General features: G+C 43.5%; 2 protein-coding genes across 2 annotated transcripts in view; both read right to left on the reverse strand.

The window, feature by feature from the left end:
- LOC117769410 overlaps positions 1-4273 on the reverse strand; it is a 4867-nt gene extending 594 nt beyond the window's left edge. The window contains exons 1-4 of the mRNA XM_034598320.1: positions 4005-4273; positions 2460-2575; positions 1333-2224; positions 1-31 (exon numbers count right to left, since the gene is read on the reverse strand). The exon at positions 1-31 is cut by the window's left edge and continues 29 nt beyond it. Of these exons, the coding sequence (XP_034454211.1) occupies positions 1-31; positions 1333-2224; positions 2460-2575 (1039 nt within the window). The 5' untranslated portion in view covers positions 4005-4273. The remainder of the gene's footprint in view (positions 32-1332; positions 2225-2459; positions 2576-4004) is intronic.
- Positions 4274-7835: 3562 nt separating this feature from the next.
- On the reverse strand, positions 7836-22197 carry LOC117763998 (atlastin-2-like). Its single transcript, XM_034589384.1, is given in 16 exon segments — positions 7836-9941; positions 9987-10140; positions 10293-10307; positions 10767-11198; positions 11322-11393; positions 11625-11681; positions 11784-11911; positions 12476-12614; positions 13055-13147; positions 13312-13368; positions 15333-15383; positions 15537-15563; positions 15565-15642; positions 15721-15852; positions 17094-17359; positions 22058-22197. Coding segments are annotated over 15 exon segments (1722 nt in total). The 5' UTR covers positions 22122-22197; the 3' UTR covers positions 7836-9941; positions 9987-10029.
- Between the last annotated feature and the right edge of the window lie 443 nt (positions 22198-22640).

The raw sequence follows: 22640 nt of genomic DNA on the forward strand, positions 1-22640 counted from the left end.
CAGTGACTGAGTCGTAGGTTTCAGACCTGCCCTGGTGGAACGTATTCAACGCAGTTATCACCACTACAGACTCTGTAAATCTTATTATATATTATTATTATACATATGATTGTATAAAGTCATTATAAGAACTTCTTGTCGTGTTCATCTATATTTTGTAGTCGAGTGACAACAGACACGTTCTCGGAAATGTTGTAATATCACAGACGACCGAGGGTCAGACGATTAAACAGATAAGAGACAGTTCCAGTCAGTGGAAAAAACTAAGAAGAAAACAAACCAAAACTCATGTGTTTTTATATTGGATTGGATTATATTACAATTACAGTAGGTAGGTAGGTGTGTATGTCGTCCAGTAACAAGTAATAACAGGTTGCACTGGTTGGCCAACATAATAAAAATCTTAAACAGATTATAAAGTATTTACACAATATTCAACACACACACACACACACACACACACACACACACACACACACAGAGACCAGAGTGGATGCTGAGCAAAGCTTTAATAAGAAAAAACAGAACATCATGAAAATCAGTGATGCATTTTACATAGATTTGATTATATAGATTACATAAGTAGGTTGTCGTGGATTTTGGTTCAGACGATCGACTGTAAATAAAGATTAACGACGCAGCTTCACTTCCTGCCTCTGTCCACAAATGAAGCCCAAATATCGTGGACGTCTCGTTTTTATATCAAATAACTGATGAAAACCAAACTGATATTTTATTTTATACTTTATTTAATGTTTATTCAGTTTTTTTTATCTGCTAACATGGAGGAGGAGGAGGAGTTTGTGACCTATACAGCAGCCAGCCTCCAGGGGGCGATCAAGGCGCGTTGGTTTCACTTTTGGTGGCTGTCATGTCGTCCATCTTTATATATTTATCTTTTAATATTATCGAAGTTTATCTATTAACAGACAATCAAAGAACCGTAATACAATTCTAAAGTAATACATTTAATTCCTTCAAAGCTCAAAGCCTCATTGGTTAGCTGCACAGCTAACGCGCTAATCGTAGCATTATCATGTGATCATGTGAGAAAAGCTAATTGCGTTAAACTCAGACTCAGTCCTGTTGTTCAGAAAAGGTTCATTTGTTTGCTTCTCAAAAATCTGAGACAAAAATCCACTCCTGGTCCAAACCCTGTCTTCTGCTCCTCCCCCCTCGCCTGCTCCCTTTTCCTTTCCCTCCTTTCCCTCTTCTCCCCTTTCCTTTCCCTCCTTTCCCTCTTCTCCCCTTTCCTTTCCCTCCTTTCCCTCTTCTCCCTTTTCCTTTCCCTCCTTTCCCTCTGCTCCCTTTACCTCCTTTGACCTTGCTCACTTTTCCTTTGCCTCTGCTCACTTCTCCATTTCCATCTCCAGAATCAAAGCCGATTTGTGGGGACGATACGTCCTCTGCCGTCCTTAAATCACTTCCGTTCCCATCAACTGAGGGAGCGTCCTCAGCTCCCTTGTTGCTGTCACCTGTATTACAACTGATGTCCCTTCTTACTCGGTCCCCTCGTCGTTTATTCATGTTACCCCGAACACCCCCCTGTGAGGAGGAGTCACCTGTACCTGGCTGAGGACAAATGTTTGTGGAAGCAGAGGGCGGATCGTCTGACACACATTCGTGTGCCACCTGACCGTTACTTGAGCAGCTGACGCACTGCATCGGTTTGTTTTCTTTTCTGTCACAGCGGAAGATGTTTTCTAGACCAATTGGACCTCGTTCACCCTTGAACGTTGCGAGTCGCTCAAGGGCTTCAATGCGCTCTTGGTCTGTGTTCTCCCGACCATTTCTGGGCTTGAATATTTTAGAAAACACAACTGCGTAATTATTCCAACGCTGAATGTTGTTTATCCTGCTAAGGATGTTTTCTGTGTGTCCATAACTTGTACATTTTTCAACACATGGAGAGGCATAAACATAGAAAAGCAACAAATCCTCCTGATTGAATTGAGTACTGTTGTACAACTGGTCCCAGTTGTCCACAACGCGTGACTCTGCATGATCAGCACCATATTTCCACTTCAGAACTTTGGCTGCAACCATCCTGCTGCCAACGTACACTTCATCCATGTTGATCTTGTTCTTCACGTCGTCAGCAGGGTCACTATTGAGGACTTCCTGGATGATTCGGTTAGCGCCCTGGTTCTGGTCCTGGTTCTGGTTCTGGTTCTGGTTCTGCGGGATACTCACGGCCAGACTGAACATACCATTAAAACGGTACCTGCAAAAAGGGTGAAATGAGGTCAACAGGTTAAACATGTATGTTACCATGTACACAACACAGTGACCTGTAGGTCGTGTCCCAGCAATGACCATCGACTGTAAATAAAGATGGACGACATGTCAGCCCCCATGCTGAAGCTCTTTATCGCCCCCTGGTGACTGCCTGTACTACAGGTCATAAACATCATTGTCCATGTAAACATCGTCAGGTCAGGATTCAGAAGTTGACTCACTTGCTCAAGAGTTCGTTTACCAGCGAGGTCAGTTTGTTCTGGTCCACAGCAAAACTGTGTTCAGTCGACAGGAGGAAGAGCAGCAGCAGAACCGTGATCCGGCTCCGGGCGGCCATCTGAACCCAGATCAGGTTTATTAACATGGTATCTGAACTCAGATCAGGTTTATTAACATGGTATCTGAACTCAGATCAGGTTTATTAACATGGTATCTGAACTCTGATCAGGTTTATTAACATGGTATCTGAACCCAGATCAGGTTTATTAACATGGTATCTGAACTCTGATCAGGTTTATTAACATGGTATCTGAACCCAGATCAGGTTTATTAACATGGTATCTGAACTCTGATCAGGTTTATTAACATGGTATCTGAACCCAGATCAGGTTTATTAACATGGTATCTGAACTCTGATCAGGTTTATTAACATGGTATCTGAACCCAGATCAGGTTTATTAACATGGTATCTGAACCCAGATCAGGTTTATTAACATGGTATCTGAACTCAGATCAGGTTTATTAACATGGTATCTGAACCCAGATCAGGTTTATTAACATGGTATCTGAACTCAGATCAGGTTTATTAAAAGTATCTGAACTCAGATCAGGTTTATTAAAAGTATCTGAACTCAGATCAGGACTTTTTCAAAATTTTTCGTAGATTTCAACTTAAATTTCTTCTAATTTATGGATTCAGATGTAAATAATCATATTCAGTGGACGGATCTTTCCAATAACTGATATTTGTAAGTTAGAGCAGATCCACATGTGGTTTCAATGGAGACACTTTGATGCATCGTGTAAATAGTTTTCACCTAAAAAAAAAATCTCAAAACCTAATTGTGGTTTGTGTGAAACTATAGATTTGTCTTGTTGTAAAGAAAGTGTGTTATAGAGAATAATACAGTACGTACAGTTTGTATATACGATGTATGGAACTGGAATAGCTCAATGGTTTCTCCACATCAGAGTAAGATGGACGATCTCTGACTACAACTGCAGCTCCACCCATTCACCCATTAGCCAATAAGAGTCTTCAGACGTATTCCTCCTTTATGTCGCCGATATGAAAACGTACTTTACACAATAAACAATAAGCATCTTATCTGAAAGGGTTTTTCTTAATTCAAGTTCTATATATTTGGTTGTATATGTGTTTTCTTTTTATTTAGTTATTTTTTATTTAAGTTAATTGTTAAACTGTAAAAAATTAATAATAAAACCTCAGTTACATATATTTGTCACAAAGGTTTGATAACGACATCTCAGGAATCACTGACGATATATTTTTGATCATCAGAATTTTTTTTACTCCCTAATATCGGCATCAGCCCCCAACATCGTGTGATCAGGGCTGTATAGAATAAATACAGTTCATAGTAATTGTAGCTTTGGCTGCTCTTTGCTTCCATACTTCAGACCTGGCTTCTGAAAAAACATTCATCAAAATCAAACCTTTGACAATGTGTCAGATAAGAGACGCCACTCAAGGCTCAATATAACTGAAGTTTCCTTTAGAGTGAAATGAGCTGAAGTGTATTTACCTCCTTTGTTGGAGAAGCTGTCAGACGTTGCTGTTGAGTTCTCTTCAGACGGACGAGTCAGTGAACGATGTCAGAAGGAGAGAAGATTGTTAGACCTCGACCAGGAGTCGCCCTCAGATCGGTGCTGTGACCTTATTTGAACATATTCCTCACAAATACGGAAGAAGATCACAAACATTTAGCAGTTTGAAATCAGGAACTTCAGATACTATGGGAGGTCTTTTCTTGTCTTTCACACGTCTCTTGTTTTGTGTTGTCACTTCATGAAGCTGTGAACGATTTCAGATACAAAGGTATTTACAAGATGAGCGAGAGAAGGAAGGAGAGCAGCTGAGCACTGAGGGGCCTCGTCCCATTACTGAATCAATTAGAAGAATTAACCCTGGAGCTGAAATGAACAGTTCATTAATGACAGAAGAACTGAGAAAACCAAATGTTCTTTTATAGTCAAATCGGTTTCAGGTCAATCAAATTGAAACAAATCGACTTTGCTGAAGTGATGAGAACATGAGAAGGAAAAGAAAAACAAGTCTGTTGAAACCAGTTTTGGACCAAGTTCAAATCTGAATGCTGAGAATTATGTTTCTGTGGTAAACAGATCGATCAAAGCTTCCCCTTTCTTCTGTCTCCATCGAGGATCTGCACGTCAGAGTGAGACGACGGTTTCAACACGATGAACGCTCTGATGTGCAGATTGAAGATGGAGATAAAGAAAAGGAGAAGGAACCTCGACACTTCTGCTGTGAGAACCAGAGCAGAGACGTGTTCACAGCACAAACATTCACTTTGACGTTTTCTGGTTAAAACATGAGCTGTGGAAGAAAGAAGTTAGTTTAGGAAATAAAGAGTCAGAAAGTGATGCTTAGATTCCAGCTTTGAGTCGAGCTGCAGGTTTATACTTTCGTCAAGTCAACGTCGGAGTTGGTTGCTCCTTCCAGGTTGGTTCTCCCACGCCTCAACGCTGTGAACTCTGGGTAATTCCCTTTTGCAAAGTCTTACGGAAACTGTGCATCAAGTCCACGATGTCCCAGCAGGACAAACCTGAGGCCTCACTGACGGACGAGTTCTTCAGGGCGGACGTTGGAACTGAGAACATCCAGGATACAGGCGCAGGAGTCAGTGTCAGCTGTCAATCATCACGTCTCAGCCCGTTCTTATATCATCAAATAACTGATGAAAACCAAACTGATCAGAAACACTTGAACAAACATCAGTGAGATAAGAACGACCTGAAATGACAGAAACATCTTCACAAACATTTATTAAACAGCTACTTTGATTTCTTTTTAGTTCCATGTCCCATCTGCTAACATGGAGGGTTTGACCTACACTGCAGCTGGCCACCAGGGGGCGATCAGCTGTCATGTCCATCTTTACACATTTATCTATTATCTAAATTCATCTATTTACAATCAATGAACCGTAGTAAAATTCTAAATAAGGTAATAAATTGAATTGCTCATTTGTTAGCTACACAGCTAACATGCTAATGGTGAACAGAGTAGACCTCACGTCATTGTCATGTGATGATGTCAGAATGTTCATGTGGTTAAACTCACAGCTTAAACAGACGGAGCCTGTCGGTCAGTAAAGTTCATTTGTTTGCTTCTCAAAACTCTGTTTCCCAACCTGGGCTTCACTATCGGGAGCCGACATCACGTCAAAGTGTCAGAAAACAATTCAAACGTTACTTACACTCTCAGGTCTTACGATCATTTCTCTTCCTGTTCGTCTCCGCTGCAGAAACCAACCTGAAAGAATCCACTTCAACACAGGAAAGAAAAAGCCTCACAGCTCCAGACGAGTTTCAGGTCACAATTCTTCTTATTAAAACCGTTTTATTAATTTATTCTCTATTAAAATAAAATCAGGAGAATCAGAACACAGCAGAAGAAGCCAAAATAAACAATAGATTATGGAATGTACTTCAGTAAAGAAAATAAAAGCTCCAGCTGGTCCAACATGGCGGCTTTATTTCAACCACAGTCAAATAAAGCACCGCTTTTATATACTCATATATATATAAAGATATTTATATATATATTTATATAGTTTTCATATACACCTTCAGGCAATGACTAGAGAACTAGCAATGTTTTATTTTGCCTCGTTCATAAAGTACAAAACCATTTTTAAGAATTCGTCCAAACTAAAAACCACCACCGTCCACACATCACATGACCATTCACGTACACTGGTCATGTGGTGTAAACAGGAAGTAGATTGTCTCCTCTGCAGTTGGTTGCTTAGTAACAGAGGAGCAGTGAAGGTGAAGAGTCAGAGCAGGGACGACGAGGTGGAACTGTAACTGACAGGAAGTGTTAGCTTTGTGTTCACCGCTGGTCGTCGAGTCACGTGACTGATGAGGACCAATCAGGAAGAGAACGTCTTGAATACAAGAGAGAGAGAGAGAGAGAGAGAGAGAGAGAGAGAGACAGACAGACACAGAGAGACAGAGAGAGACAGAGAGAGAGAGACAGAGACAGAGAGAGGGAGACAGAGACAGAGAGAGACAGAGAGAGAGAGACAGAGACAGAGAGAGAGAGAGAGACAGATACAATGATTCGGTCTCTGATTTAGATTTTCTACCTCCACTGAAATAAATGAATATTAAGGTGAAATGTTGTCATGACGACTCAGTTGAAACGACTTCTGAAGGTAACAAGTTCATCATATTCACTAAGATCAAATTTATATCAGTAACATTTATCTAAAGTAAAACTTATAATGATAAAAATCATTATGAAGAACAATTCGTTCTGTTTTTTCCATGAACATATTTCAGAGTCTGGATGTTTCATGGTTTGTTTCTGTGGCCAAACAGCTGAGTCAGAGATTTTTGATTTATTTTTACCCAGAATCTTTGTGAATGAGTTCAAATTACTTTGGACATATCGATGTTGGAGCCGCTGATGTGACTCAACTAAACAACCTGGTGTTTACATCAGGTCATATTCACCAGCAGGTTCTGAAGCTTTTCTTCATGTCCGAGTTTCTTCTCGTGGTTTCCTCCGGACGACAGATTCAGTTAATAAGAAAACAAGTCTCCAAAGCTAATGTGATCTAATGCTTTGATCTTTCTCCAGATTGAGAAACTACAGAGTTCGTTTCCTGTGTTCTCTCACTTCTAGTTCCATGTTTGGTCTCCTCCACCTCCTGAGAGAAACATCTGGAGCTTTAGCTACTAAGTGCTAACAACCCTCAGATCTTCTTCTTGCATTCACCTTGTACCACCTGCCCGTTTGTCCACCATGGGATCTAAGAGCCTTCAGCCGCCCTTTTATCTGCCGTGTAAAGTGACCTTGAGGGCTCTGACAGGCGCCTATAAATAAAACGTATTAACATTCACTATTCTGTAGCCGTTTGTTAATGAACAGATGTAAACAGAACATCTGTAAACAGAACATCTGTAAACGGAGAACTTCCAGCTGAAACTCAGTATAAACCTCAGTAGATCTGCAGACTAACTAATCACGTATATTAACTGTTATGCATTAATTATTTTGAATTTGTGCATAAAAGATCGAGTGGAAATGCTGAACATTCTAAAAAGAAATTGCAACATTTAAAGAAAATGTTGAGTCGGAAAAGTTTGAGTCTGTACAGAAGTTTTTTACCGTGAAGAAAATACAGCACATTATGAATAATTAAATAAACAAAATATTTACGGGAAAGTAAGACACTATTTCTCCTAAATTTGTCTACGAGTAAATATTTTTGTGACAGATTTTTAGACGTGTATAGTTCTGGCCAATGAACTACAATCGTGAATAAATACATTCCAAACATGCACATTCAAAGAAATAAAAATAAGACAGACAGCACTCTGTGTTGTAGGAGTTTGGTTTAATATCATACTGAAAAATAAATTAACGAAAAATAACTTTAAAATGCAACATAAGACAAAAGAGAGAAAGAAAAATCCAGATTATAAACATTCTTTGCCAGCAGGGGGTGGAATCGCAGTGCTCATGTAAGATTAAATTTACAAATATATTTATAAAAAGGAATTTATTAGACATATCCACAAATCACGAAAGCATTCCTTTACATCCAGGGAGCTGAATCTGGTTCTACCACCTGACCGTCGTTCGTCCAGCTACAAAAAGGTCTAGAAAATTTATATTTATATATGTATAGATTTCATACACATGCCCTGTGCGCGGATGAGGCTGTAAAAAACTAAACTGTACAAAAACAAAAAGCACACGGTGGTGATGTGGATGGAATGATGATGATGATTAAGTCAAAAAACATGATTCAGCAAAACAAGGTGACGACCTCCGACCCCCATGAGCTGAGGTCAAAGTCAGGATCGAACCTTTCAGTCATAAGATTCACGGATTGTGGCGTTAAAATCTGAAACAGTGACGCCATCTTGACAAAGTGTCGTCGGAAACGAGTGAGAACGAGCATCGACTGGATATTTAGTGTTTTTACTAAAACAACTTCCTGGTGCTTTAAAAAACGGAGGAGGTGGTTCAGATGAGGAAGAGGAGGAGGAGGAGGAGGAGGAGGAGGAGGAATGACGAGAGAGGGAACAACACTCGAGTTCAATAATTAAATATTATCTACAGATGAACTGGAGGAAGAAACTAAAAAAGATTTTACTCTGAAACCCCGGAAGTCAGAACTTTTAAGACCAACAACCAGTTAAACACGGAAATGTTTAAAAGCCAAAATTATCTCACAGGAAAGAAGAAATTGTTCAACATTTTCATAAATAGGCAAAATTATCGCAGTTTCTTCTTGAGATCCGAGGACCGTTATCAGTCTCGTGTTCAGAGCTGGAGCCGCGGAGGAAGGTTAAACCTTTTTGTCCCTAATCTCAGTCGACTCCAGCTCGTACGCAGCGCGCAGGCACGAGCTCGACGTGCGTCTGAACGTCGAGCCCTCGCAAACACAGTGCTGTGAAATCTTTCAGGTAAACACAAAAACATGGAGGTAAATTCTACAAATCATGATCATTTCATGACAAACTGGTCTAAAATAACGGCGTCTCGTCAGCACGACGTCTGCAGCGTCCGTCCAATCAGACGGACGCTGATGAGACGAGTCTGGTTTTAGGGGAAATCTTCGCTTCAGCTCTTTTACTTTCCCAGAATCAGAAACTTTAAATACAAAAACCTTTAGAGTAGCTTCAGACAGTTAAAAAGAAATACTTCAGTCAAAATCTTGTTTGTATGTGAAGTCACTTCCTAATTTATATATTTTTTAAGAATTTTTAGAATATTTGATCAAATTCAAAATGCTCGCTAACGCTCATGTAACACTAATGATTCAACTAAACTGTACTTGATTATATATTTTCAATTTTAGTATTAATATAAAATAAGTGCTGGGCTGAAAAGGGACCACTGCATGGATGAGTTCATCTTCACTGAAGAAGACTGAGATAATAATTATTTGAATGAATACATTTTTTTCCACATGCAGTTGAGAATAAAGTGTTTCTAGTCTGTGCAGGTTGGATTAGAGTTTCAGTTTATTAAACTCTAATCCAACCTGCACAAACTCCAGTTTCTGATTTTGGGTGAGAAAGAAAAACGTTCCCTGAAACCAAACCATCCTCGTCGCCCTGGAAACCACGCGTCCGTTTGTCGCCTGCTGAAATGAGTAAAGCTGTAAACTTTGGTTGTGACGCCTCCTCATGACGCCGCCCGGCGACAGGAGGAGGGACTGTGGTCATGCTCTTCATTCGTACATTCACATAAACGGGAATTGTAAAAGTCGACAGGTGAACACACCTGCGATGATGCGGTGACAGATTAATGGCCCCTCCCACAATAACACCTTAACCCCGCCCACTAAATAAATCTGGGTCTACAGCGATCCTGACACCTACAGCCGGCGCGGCGAGGAACCCTCATCTACACTTGGAACAAAAACTGATTCACACGCCTCAGACGCCGTTTCAAAACTGTGCAGCGGAAGAGAAAGAGAGAGAAAGAGAGAGAAAGAGAAAAAGAGAGAGCGAGAGATAGGGGTGGGGGGGTGAATAAAACATGACCGAAGACGTGAGCTGCTAGTTTTTCTTCTTGACGTTGTTGTTTGAGGCGAGCCGGGGCCGGGGCACCGGGATCAGGCTTCCCAACGGGACTCGACTCCGAGCCACCTCGAAGAGTTTGTAGAAAACCTTGAGGAGAAGGAAAGAGGGAGAAGGTCAGAGCGACCGAACGAGCCGGTGGAGGACGAGGCTCAAAACACATCTGACAACAACTCAAACTGTTTCAGGTTGTATTCCTCTGATTGTAAATAGATGCACAGGCATGTCCCTGAGGTGCTCACCTTCCGTGGAGTCCTCTGGAAGCATTGAGAGAAAATAAAGGACAGAATAAAGGAACAATCAGAAATTCTGTTTAGATTAGTTTCCTGCTGAATATTGGAGATAAACCTAAATGAATCCTGTGTTTACTCTTCATTTCTCTGGTTATAAAACCAACATCCGGGTATTTTTATGTGTAAATCTTTGTCTTTTCTCTTCCTGTTTAACAACCAATCAGAAAGCTTTCTGGAGTCTTTAACTTCCTCCTGGTTACTGTCGACTCTGCCAGAGAGGGGGCGCTGACGCACACTATTGGCTGCTGTAAACGACCAATCAACGACCACGACAGTTCCACCATAGCTACACGTTTTTACCAGACACACAAATGAGGAATCAAACAGACCCAGATTTACATTTCTCATAAAAGAACATGAAAACATAAGTGGAACAACTTCCTCACACTTTGTTAATAAAGTTTAACTGAATCCACCTCTCACCTGTTCCCAGAGGGTTCCAGCAACCTTGTCGATGACTCCTCCCACCTCACGGAACTCTCCTGAGTATTTGACGTAAGCCCAGACACAGAGTGTCGTCAGAGCCACGCCCATCACGAGGTTGCACAGAGCGGCCACAGAGTTGATGCCCACAAACCCCGTGACCAGCGACACCACGTACATGATGAACATGACGGCGAACAGCGTGGCGGGTGTCCGTGCAGCATAGAAGATGTTCTTGCCGTCGTTGTGCTTGCCGAAGTTGGCGTAAGCTTCGTCGAGCTCCGCCTCCAGCTGCTCCTGGTAGCGCCGGCAGAATTCCTCACCGCCCATCTTCTTAACAGAGCGGAAGTGCCGCACCGACGCCTGGCGCAGCTCCACGTGACGGCGCTCCAGCTCCACCGGGGACATGTAGGGTTTATCTCCACCACAGACCTGAGACCAGCACACGAGACAAAGTAATGCAACAATTCAGTTAAACTCTCGCCACAACTGGACGTGTGTGAGTGCGAGTCTGTGTGTGTTGTGTGTGTGTGAGTGTGTGAAGTGAGTGTGTACCTGCTCCATGCTCTTGTTGTACATGTCTTTGGCTCCTGCTACAGCTGCAAGGTTATTGGCCTCAGCTGTTGCCTGGTAACAGATGAGCAGAACGTTAAGAGTCTCATCTGATGGTTGATAATAAAACACTAATAAGACAAAGTTCATACTCTGATTCTCAACTCTAACATTTCAACCATGGTGAGAAATAAACTCGGCAAGAAAAAAAAACATTTAAAAAAAATCGATTTAGTCAATAAAGTCGTCCGATATGATCCTTTCAGACAGATGAGTATCTGTTTCCTGTGTCGCAGCTGAACGGACCTGCAGCATTGACTTTGGGTGAGGAAGCTCCTCCCCCTGGTAGATCTTCATGTAAGCCTGAAAAACAACAAACGTGAACGATTGTGTTTGGTTATTGAGCTACAATTTATATTTCGAAGTAAAACACGAGTACAAGGTGATGCTCGGACGGGAACTCACCTTGAAGTAGTGCAGCAGGTCTCTGCAGGTGATCTTCACTCCTCCAATCTCCTTCTCCACCAGGTTCTCTGGCGACAGCAGCGTCGGAACGAGATTCACCAGCTCCTTCTTAAACTCCTCATCGATATCTGAGACACAAACCACACGTTAAACATCCGACTGCTTCGTAACCACCAATGATTCAACCCATTAAACCTGACATTCATAAAAACGTGAGATTCTCCCTTTAGAGCCGTGAACGCCTTTTATATGATCTATAATACGATATGCAGGGAAAGTGAAATCATTATGGGAGATGTAGCTCATTTGTCAGCACTCTTGGGCTACAAACGTTTTTAAAGTAGTGCTGCAGACGATTTGCTTGTGATTGAAGCAGATTACAGAAGAATTTCATTGATTAAAACAAAAGATTCAGACCAAGACAATGTTTCTGAAAACCTGCTGACCAAGAATCAGACATTTGGAGGAGGAAGCACAAGTTTGCTGATTTTAGAGTTTTCTTAAAGTTCATGATCTTTAGTGGAAAGTCAATAATTATTAAATGATGTCATGTCTCCATCTGCTTCAGAGGCTGAGAAGTCTGAGTTGGTAATTCTCTCAGCTCCACAGAGAATCGTTTTCAAACGCGCTCGGTCTTTATTTGTTCAAATCGATTAACTTCAGTTTCACCACGGTAACGATTGGCGTCGTACCTCTGAGCCGGCCGTCGAACTGAGGGTTGGTGGCGACCTTGAGGCCGGGGTGAGGCAGCAGGAAGCAGCCAATGTTTGAGAAACAGGAGTGGATGTGTTTCCTAACGTTCTGCAGCTCCTCGTGCTGGTTCTGCTTCACCTGGACACAGACGCTCACGTTAGTTTCACTCGGCTTCGTTAATCTGAGACCGTCTCCATGGACGGATTCTCTCCCTCATTTGAAGGAGGTCAATGTGTCGTCTGTCACTCCCAAGTACTTTGACATCAGAAGCTTCCCACAGGGCATAAGGCTGATAAACAGCCGGCACTCTGCACTGCCCTCTTCTCACATGAACTACTTTAATGCAGACATTAAACTGCACTTTTCAGCACAGGTCATTTATTGTGATATTTAATAAATGAAGTAGTTCAGGTAAAGTGACAACAACATCACAAGTCAAGTGTGTTTTAATCTACACAACCGTGAAATTAAAAAGCTTTGAACGGCTCAGTTTTCAGTGAACATGTGGAGCTCTTGGCCACACAGACCCCGGACCAGATTCTGTTAAACTGTGACGTTCACATTGAAGAGAGACTTGCCTGCAGCCGTTTCTCCAGGAAACTCCTTCCTCCGTCCAAACCATACGGATGTTCGTACGGGTAACTCCAGTCTCTGATCAGGAACATCAGAGTCTGAAAACACGTTCAGGTTACTGATTCAGGATCTGGATTCTACGACTTCATCCAGCTTAGAAAACTTACGGAGAAGATAGACTCCAGAAACAATTCTTTTTTATACAACTAAATTTTCTACCCCGTGTCATCTGAATACTCGGACAGTGACCTGCTGCTCATACCTGGAAAGGTTTCTCGTAGACTTCCTCCATAGCGAGTCTCCCATACTCAGTGAAGAGCTGAGGGGACACAGATTCAGATCTAATCAACAATCATCATCATCAATGCTCAGCAACACACATCTATAAACTCAGACTGGGTAGAAACATGATTTGGTCTATGTGAAAAGAAATGATGTACGTGATCATTTGCATATAGAGCAGGAAGTGAGACCCGATCACAAGTGGTCATGGGAGACAGTCAGGACACATTTCTGTCGAACTATATTAACGTCAGGTGTGAACAAACTTAACGTCGACCACTTGTGATCAGATCTCTCAGGGACAGATGTTAAAACCAGGTCTGAACGGGATCTAATGTGAACATACGTGACCGTTTCCCCGGACATGAACATGTCTCCTGTGAAGCAGCAGCAGGTTGTCGGGTCCGACTCGGTCAAACAGGAACATGTGGGAACATCCAGGCGAGGGGCGGAGCCTGTAGAGCAGCAGGGGCGGAGCCTGTAGAGCAGCAGGGGGCCGGACATGACGTATAAACTCTGCTGTGGAAAGATCAGTGTTGTTGTTTACAGCTCATCCACACCGGCGTCGGCCCTCATCACCAGAAGATCTGGAACCTCCTCGTGTTTCCAAGTGGACGTCCTTCGTCTTCTACGTGTACGGCTCCTCTTCTTCATCAGGAGATGTTTGTGTTCTTCCAGTTTCATGGAAACTTTCCCAACTAAAGGGCTGGCAGGAAAACAGTGTTCTCACATACCGCCCCTCCAGAACAGTTCAGGAGTACCCAGAGTTCAGTGCAGGTCTGACAGCAGCTTGACAGTGATCCGACTCCTTCTGGTCAAAGAACTGTTTCCATGTGTGAAGTCAACATGTGCAGAACCATGTGGCATCATCAAATCCCGCCCTCACGGTTTGATTGACAGGTGCTCTGACATGCACTGATGAACTGGGCCCAAACATGGAAGAGGATTTCCCACCAGGTTGTTTATTGAGAGCAGTTTCTGCCTCATAAGGCTGCGTTCAGTTTAATCCTGACACAGATCTCGTCAGTCATGTCTTTAAAAAGAAACGTACTTTCACAGAACGGCTGAAGTTAATCTGTTGGATTAAAAAAAAAAAATTCAGCCGACAGGACTGTTACTGCGACTGGAAAGAAAAAGAAAATGACAGAGTGAAAAAGTCAAAATAAAACTGAACTAAGTAGTTGAGACAAAGTATCTGGAGCAGCAGCAGGTTTAATACAATCTACTGCTTCAACAAAAGGACAGTTTTATTAGTTCTCATGATGATACTGGTCCTTCATTAAAGGATAATTCAGATTTTTAACTCAAATCTAAATTAGCAGCAGCTCACTACTGAGCAAGAATAACTGACAACTGTCAAACAGCAGCTGCAACGTTAAAGTCCGTCTACTAAGCACCGACACGTTCTGATGGTTGTTTATAAGAGAGTGACCGGATTCATGAGCTGCTCTCAGACCTGAACTCCAGAAAACATCCTGAGGTTCTGTATATGACACCAAACCTACGAGTAGGAACTTTTCCTTCAGCCCCCTAGTAAAATGTCCATGAGACAATACAACAGAAGAAATGTGACTCTTTAGGTGAATTTGCAAATGCATCCAGATACTTGTAATACTGTGTCAAGGCAAAAATAATCATTACGACCGAGTCAGTAGCTTCTTCTGTACCATCTTCCATGAGCTGTAACAACACTGATCTTTCCACAGCAGAATCTATACGGCATGTCCCGCCTCCTGCTGCTCTACAGGCTCCGCCCCTCGCCTGAACGTTCCCACATGTTCCTGTTTGAACGAGTCGGACCAGACAACCTGCTGCTGCTGCTTCACAGGACAAACACTCGTTAAGAGTCAGATGATTTAGTTTCACCACAGTACGTCGCTCAGTAATTTGACAGAACACGTGAGTTGCTGGTTCTCAGCTGCTTACATCAGGTAGTTTGTTGTTAAGTGTTGAGATCCTTCAGTAAATTAAAGTAAACCCATCCTGCAGGCTGATACTGACCTGAAGGTGCTGCAGGTCGTCTTCCTGGACGTTCTGGGACAAGTTGTACACCTAAAACACAAACAAGCATTGACCCGTTGGTGACACCGGGCCTGTATCTCTTTAAAGTATAAGTAGACGCAGCCCGAGTAGTGATGACAATCATGGACAAGTTTCATTTTTAATAATAGCTGTGAATAATGTGGGTCTTTAGAAACAGCTGACCTGGACAGAGCTGGTCATGGTGCTCAGGAGCGAACAGAGTGGCACAGTCTTTAATAGTTGATTGGCTGTCAAATGCCCCCTGTGTGTCGATTAGTAGAACTGCAACCTGCAACAACAAAAGCGCACAGTCATTTCATCAAATCACAAAGTTGACAGTGGCGGCGGCGGCGGCCCGTGAACCAACCTTGCAGCCGTCTGGTTTCTCCACCACAAAAACCTCGCTCCAGGCCAGGATGCCCGTGGTCTCCCTCTCACAGCCGCCACGCCAGGTGAAGCCCGTCAGAGGCTCGTCCTCGCTGCCCACCCAGGAACTGGACTGGGGGGGGGGGGGGGAGCAGAGTTTACAACACGGCTCCTGAGCCAGTTTGACATCAGTAATCCGATTGAAAGAAAGATGTCAGATTCAAATCAGTTTACTGCATCATTAGTTTTATACTGTAAGATGGAGGGCAGTTTACACATGAACCTTTTCCTTTGGTACAACTTATTTCATATTACAGGGTCAATGTATTGTAATAATATATATTTTCTATAAATCTGAACGGATCAAACGTTACTTTCTACCTGGTCAAAAGTAATTTGTCACACTGATGAACTTGTACAAACCCCGACTGGTATTAACAGACCTCGTACATGAAGTATGTTAATCAGCTAAAACATGAATCCTTGTTGCACAGTTCAGTCCCATTATACAAAGTGTGCGTGTGTGATTATGTCACACATTAACATGGTCTTTATCTGTGGAATAAGCAGCCCTGCAGCTGGAGGCCTGGCCACAGAGCAGACATTGTGCCGGAGTAAAAGCCTCTTTACTGTGTGATGAAAGGCTGCAGGCTGTTCCTGTGCTTACTGTAGATTAACAAGGAGCAAAGGTTGAGTCACAGAACTCAGTCTAAACTCTCCTCTGCACCTCGAAACGTTTCAGACAGAACAACTTCTCCTGGGTTGTTTCTCTGCTGCAGCGACAGGAAGTCACCTGGAACAATACCAGTGTCCCCGAGTTCAAATTAAATGGTGGATAACTTGATACAGTGACTTTTATGATTGAAGGCAAGATTGAGAAAGATTCATTCTTCTACAACTTGTCTGAAAACTTCCAGACCTGTAGCTCAGTTGTGTTCCTTATATTTTCAAACCTGCAGAAATCTGTAATTTCAATCAAGGAAAAAGATGCATTTCATTTGGTTGCCTGTTGGTGGCGTCACACCCGCTTTGTTCATGCGTGTTCAAAGTGAGTATTTACCATACACTTTAGATCTCGGTGGTTTTTAACTCAAGGTTTGAAGCGGATAAAGAATTTAAGACGCCAAACGTCTGGATCTTAAATCAGAGAAACGAGCTGAGCAAACGTTAGCGGCAGCTCGACTCAGCCAATCAGAGACGTGTCAGAGAAACAGTTTTAACATGAAGCCGCTTTATTCACTGTTTCTACTGGAGTGAATCAGTGGTTTGTTTTGGAGGAGGAGACGTCTGAGGAGAATTCAGATAAAAACACAATTGAAGTTTTTATGTAACTGAACAGAGACATGCTGTTGTTTCGTCCAGTTTCTTGAGTACCTGCTTGTACATGTATCGCAGCATGAAGTCCAGCAGGAAGGACTTGCCCTTGCGGAATGCTCCAGCCACACAGACGACGACCACATGGAGGTCCTGCACCTCCTCCTGAAGCAGCAGCCTCTCCAGCGCCTCCTCCTGCAGCGTGAACGAGTGCTCCTCCTCGTTAGCCACCACGATCTGAACGGGGCGAGCTCTACCCACCTCCAGCAGGTAGTCTTCCTCCTCAGGCATCATCTGGGATGCGTCCGACGGGAACCTGTGGCCACCTGAGGAGGAGAAAGATGTTAAAATCCAGACTAAAAGCTGAGGTCTCAATAACATGTTATCTTAATAAGCATGAGGACAACGGCAAGTTCCTGTTAAACTACACACCACACTTCTGAATAAATCTGTATCCACATCCAGAACCTGGGCTGACACGAACACAGCAGACGGGATCAGACTGGAGCCACGAGCTGGTCTTAAACTCAAGTCACACTAGATTTAAGACCAAAGAAACATTGCTGCATTTGACCTAGAACTGGGGATTACTGAGCCTACTTATTCCAGAAGTCTCTGTATGTGGAAGGCACATCTCAAGGTGTACATTTTAGGAGCTTCACACTTGGTATGTGTTGAGGGCCGAGGGAAGTGCAGCGATACATTCAATTGATCATAAACAGCTTCAGCACAGATGAACCAGGCAGGATGAACAGACTTTCCTTACTTCACTCTACACCATAGCTCTGCCCTAGGGTTGGGCGATAAGTGGAAATCAATTACGGCTGTAAACGATTATGAAAAGAAAGATGGTGTCCTGTGTTTTGTCAGGCCCCATGACGCCCGGGCCCCAATGCCTGCGTGAGCAGCGTGTGACTGCGCCGCAGTTCTGCTGCACGAGGTTCGTGGTACAGCTGTAAGCCGGGTTATGCACTCAACGGCAAAACACTACAGTGGCCCGCTGCTGCTTCAAGATCAGGACAGACACATTATAGGCATAGGAGCCTTGCACCGTCCATTTGTCCTCCCTCCTCCGTCTCCCGCTGACAATCAGCTACTGAAGTTTACTTTGTTTGTAAACTCAAACTTTTGATATGGTCTCATCTCCCAGAGCCAATAGGACATGTCCACTGTGCTTAAACACATGACATGTAACTTAGGTTTGATCAGTTCAGTGACGCTCATTGGCACGATTAACTTAATAACTATTGGCATGATAGTGATTAATAGTAAAATAACTAAAAGACTAAAGAAGGATGAAGTGATGTTTCAGCTTCCCTCTTTGTTTCCTCTTCGTTCTGGAGGAGTGATTTTCCCCTCGGGCAGGTTATGTACAGGACGGAGCGAACACTGAGAGACTGAATTAACCGGATCACTGATCATCTGAAACGCTGCAGTTCAAGCACATCATCATCATCGCCCCAAAATGTCTCCCTGCACCTCATTTACATCCTCCCCTGGATGTAAAGGAATGTCAACAATGACGGACTACAGCATCTCGTTTTATTTTATAAAAGAATCCATTTCTGGATAGTGGGAGAAGTGTAGCGGTGTCATCCATCTTTATCACATGGCGTCCACTCGAGCGAGTGCCATCACGTCCCATGACCAATCCTCGAAACTGACGCACAGCAAAACCGGCTCCCGAGGGGAAATTCATCCAAAATGAGTCAAACATGACTTTGAAACATCCAGAGCTGCAGATCAGTGACCATAAGACCTCTGCCTTAAAAGGAGAAGGCTTCGTTAGTCTCTGGGTTGAGCCTGGGGGATCAACACTGACTCAAGGCTCTGTCTCTTTACTGTAAACCTGCAGTGATCGTCCTAAAGTTTCCTCTCGCCTGAGTTCCTGTGAAACTTCACTGGCTGGACGCCATCAGGAAACTTCTGTGTTTATTGATCCCTGTGAGCTTTGCTTGACCTTCGTTACAACAGTCAGACGGTAGATAAGACGGAGGCCAAGTCCACGATGAAGGACACAAAAGGATTCAGTAAAAAGTGTTGCTGTCACAATACAGAGGTTCTACAGATAAGAACCCACACGATCAAATGCATCTATGCAACAGCAGCATTGACCACATGGCCCTGACGCACTCTGGCGTTTCAGTGGTGCCGATCCAGGCGCCAGTGACATCTTTGTGTTTCTGTTGTCAGGACAACTGCAGGAAGTAGTGACGTCAAACCTGATGACTTGTGTTACATGCTGACACACACACACACACACACACACACACGAGGATATATTAGTTTCACTGATGTGCAGCCGTGTGGATGTAGACGGAGACTCGCTGCTCAGTTCACATCTGGCAAGAAAAGCGAGGATCATCCACACGGAGGCTCGTGGTGGAAAGATGTTGACGCATCAGATTCAAGAGGGCAGTTGAAAGTGCACAGGAAACATTGATGAGCAGAGAATTGATTGACAGTAGATTATTCAGTCTGAATTGTTAGCACAGACAGATGTTCTGTCCAGTTGTTGTTCTGCTGAGCACTAAGACCACACTTCATATCCAGATCAACATAACGCAAACCTTTTCTCAAACTGTGTCCAGATGTTCAGTTAAAACAGCAGCACCATCTCTGGTAAGAAAAATAATTAAAAAAAAAAAAAAAACTCTTGTCAGAGTCTGGAGTAAAAAAAAAAAAAGCATATATATATATATATATATATATATATATAAATAAAATTGTCAATGATTCCTGAGATGTCATTTTGACAAAGTTATGTTTTTTTACAGGTTAATCATAAATTATTGTAATAAGAGTATAAAGAAAATAGAGCCAAATATATAGAACGTGAACGAAGAGAAAACATTTTATGTCATGTAAACAATACACATCTTTTCTGCATCATTTATTCTATATAATAAGTTATAGTGTCTGTGAAAGGCTCATATCAGCTGATATTTATGCGTCAGGTTCTACAGCGGATCATCAGGTCGTGTTTGACGTATTTAGTTCCCTACATTTCTGTTAACAAACACGACAGTAAACATGCATATTTTCTTGCTTATCCAACAGGTCCAGCTGGCCTATGGATTCCTGTATTCTCACTTTAAACTACTAACTTAGTCATAACAAAGTTTGAAGAGGGCAAGCCTTAAACATGAATCTGGATTTTGGAGAAACAGTTTTCAGAGATTGTCCGGGTCCGACTCGTTCAAACAGGAACATCAGGCGAGGGGCGGAGCCTGTAGAGCAGCAGGGGCGGAGCCTGTAGAGCAGCAGGAGGCGGGACATGACTTATAAACTCTGCTGTGGAAAGAATCAGTGTTGTTGTTTACAGCTCATCCACACCGGCGTCGGCCCTCAGCACCAAAACATCTGGAACCTCCTCGTGTTTCCAAGTTGACGTCTTCGTCTTCTACGTGTACGGCTCCTCTTCTTCATCCTGAGATGTTTGTGTTCTTCCAGTTTCACGTCCGTCACGTGTTAGAAACCTCATCAACACGTCCACTCGCTCTCTGGGAAGCTTCCACACATTGTCCTGCTGTTTCCTCACATGGACTCACTCGGACATGTTACACACATGTTACTAGGAGGCTGCAGGAGAAGATCCAGAACATGTCCAGAGACACTGACTCAGACATCCAGAAACATGTGAGGAACACGTCCAGACTCCAGCTCATGTCTAAAAGCAACTTGTGTCCTTGAATTAAAAAAGACATTATAGGCAAAATCTCTATTACAAAATCTGCACGATAAATGTCGACGTGCCCCTTTGAAGAAACCCTCATCGTACCCGACTCAGATCAACACGCCTCAGTGAATGTCCGAGTCTAATAGCAATTTTGTCCTCATTCAATGATCAGAATAGAGCTGAACATGTGACTTGGGAATAAGAGGATAACCACACCACTCCACGCGTCACATGACTCCTGATGCCTCGGTTTTTGCCCCACTTCGGTGTGAGCACAGTGTGCAGCACTCCTCCCCGGGTCAGGTCTCTGCAGCAGCAGCTGAACAGTTGTGACTGAGCTCCTGTTGAACACTCCAGCCCCGACTGGAACTCAGCTTCACACTGTCACAGTAAACTCAGGGTTCCAGTCAGTTTGTAACCCAACACCACAGCAGGTAAAGCCCAGTAGTCCCTCAGATGGGATTAGTCACAAACACAACTGTGGTAAACACCATGACACTCTGCAGCAGGGATTTAGAAACCTGATGCAGCTTCAGGAGAACGAGTCGGTTCTGATCCACCAGGGTGAAGAGGTGAAGATCAAAAACAGTCGTTTAGAATCAAACTGTCAATCCCCTCAGCAGGAGACTGAGCATGTTGGAGTGACAGGAGAACCAGAGCTGCCCGGTGGCACTGAGCTGGAGGAGGGAAACGAGGTTTGAGTTATCACATGGGAAGTGGAAGAGGAGCCTTCTGCACCTGTATCTACCGGAACTACAATTAGTCTTAAACGGCTCAATTTCTGTAGAGACCTGTGTCTTCGGTCAGTGTGTTTCACTGAGGAGAAGTTAAGGCTAACAGAAGCTAGCTAACACGTAAAGCCCGTGTCCAGTGAAACCAGCCAATGATCCACTGATGAGTCCGCCTGAGAAGTGACGCTAGCGTGTTGATGCTAGCTAGCTGTGGACAGTGTCTCAGCTGCGCGACACTACGGGACAATAACGAATTAGCTCGAAGAGGCTAGCAGCTGTTAGCAGAGCGCTAACAACAAATACACATTCAGGCGAGCAGCTCGGCTAACAGCTAGCGGCTAACAGTGGGGCTGCTCCGGGACAACACGCCGGGGGCTGAGCCGCCGCTGCCCCGGGGGAGAGTTCCCCCGCTCGGACCCAGACACGACAGAGGAGGGGGTTCGACGGAGCCGAGCTGCCCGCGGTGTCAGTTCAAAAACGTCCGCTCAGTGGACGCGGAGGCGGAGGTCACGTATCCAGGGTGTCCCCGCTCCCAGCCCCGCTCCCAGCCCCGCACCCTGCCCCGCACCCTGCCCCGCACCGGCCGCACCGGCCGCTCCTCCGCCTTCACTCACCCTCCGAGAAGATGCTGTTCTTGTGATTCCGCTGCTTCAGCCTCGTCTCCTCCTCCGCCGCCATCTTTCCTGACCTGCTGCTGCTGGCGGACCGCTCTGACGTCACACGAGCCGCGCGGTCCTAAATACAGTGTCCAGGCCCCGCCCCCTGCTCAGCGAGCCGCTAGCGTCCGCAGCTAATGCTAACGGTTAGCGAACAAGGGATAAAGAGACTCATATTTTATTATATTATTTAGTTAATTAATGTCTCGTGAAAGAGGAGCAGATTATGTCAAATGTTCTTCTTTCTGAGATTTTGTGTTAAACTGTTAAATTGTCTTGTTTGGTTCTATACTAATATTAAAAGTCTAAACGTTCACTTAGAAAATGTAATATTACTCTAGGTTCATTTCTGTTCCTAGATATTTTCTTTTGTTGCTGTTAAAATATTTTATGATTTATTTCAACAAATCCAAGAAGATGTTGAATAAATGTTTGTCAAAGATGTTTCTGTCATTTCAGGTCGTTCTTCTCTCTCTGATGTTCAAGTGCTTCTGATCACTTTGGTTTTTATTAGTTATTTGATGATCTAAGAACAGGCTGA

Source organism: Hippoglossus hippoglossus, chromosome 1 (assembly GCF_009819705.1).
Source record: "Hippoglossus hippoglossus isolate fHipHip1 chromosome 1, fHipHip1.pri, whole genome shotgun sequence".
NCBI lineage: Eukaryota > Metazoa > Chordata > Actinopteri > Pleuronectiformes > Pleuronectidae > Hippoglossus > Hippoglossus hippoglossus.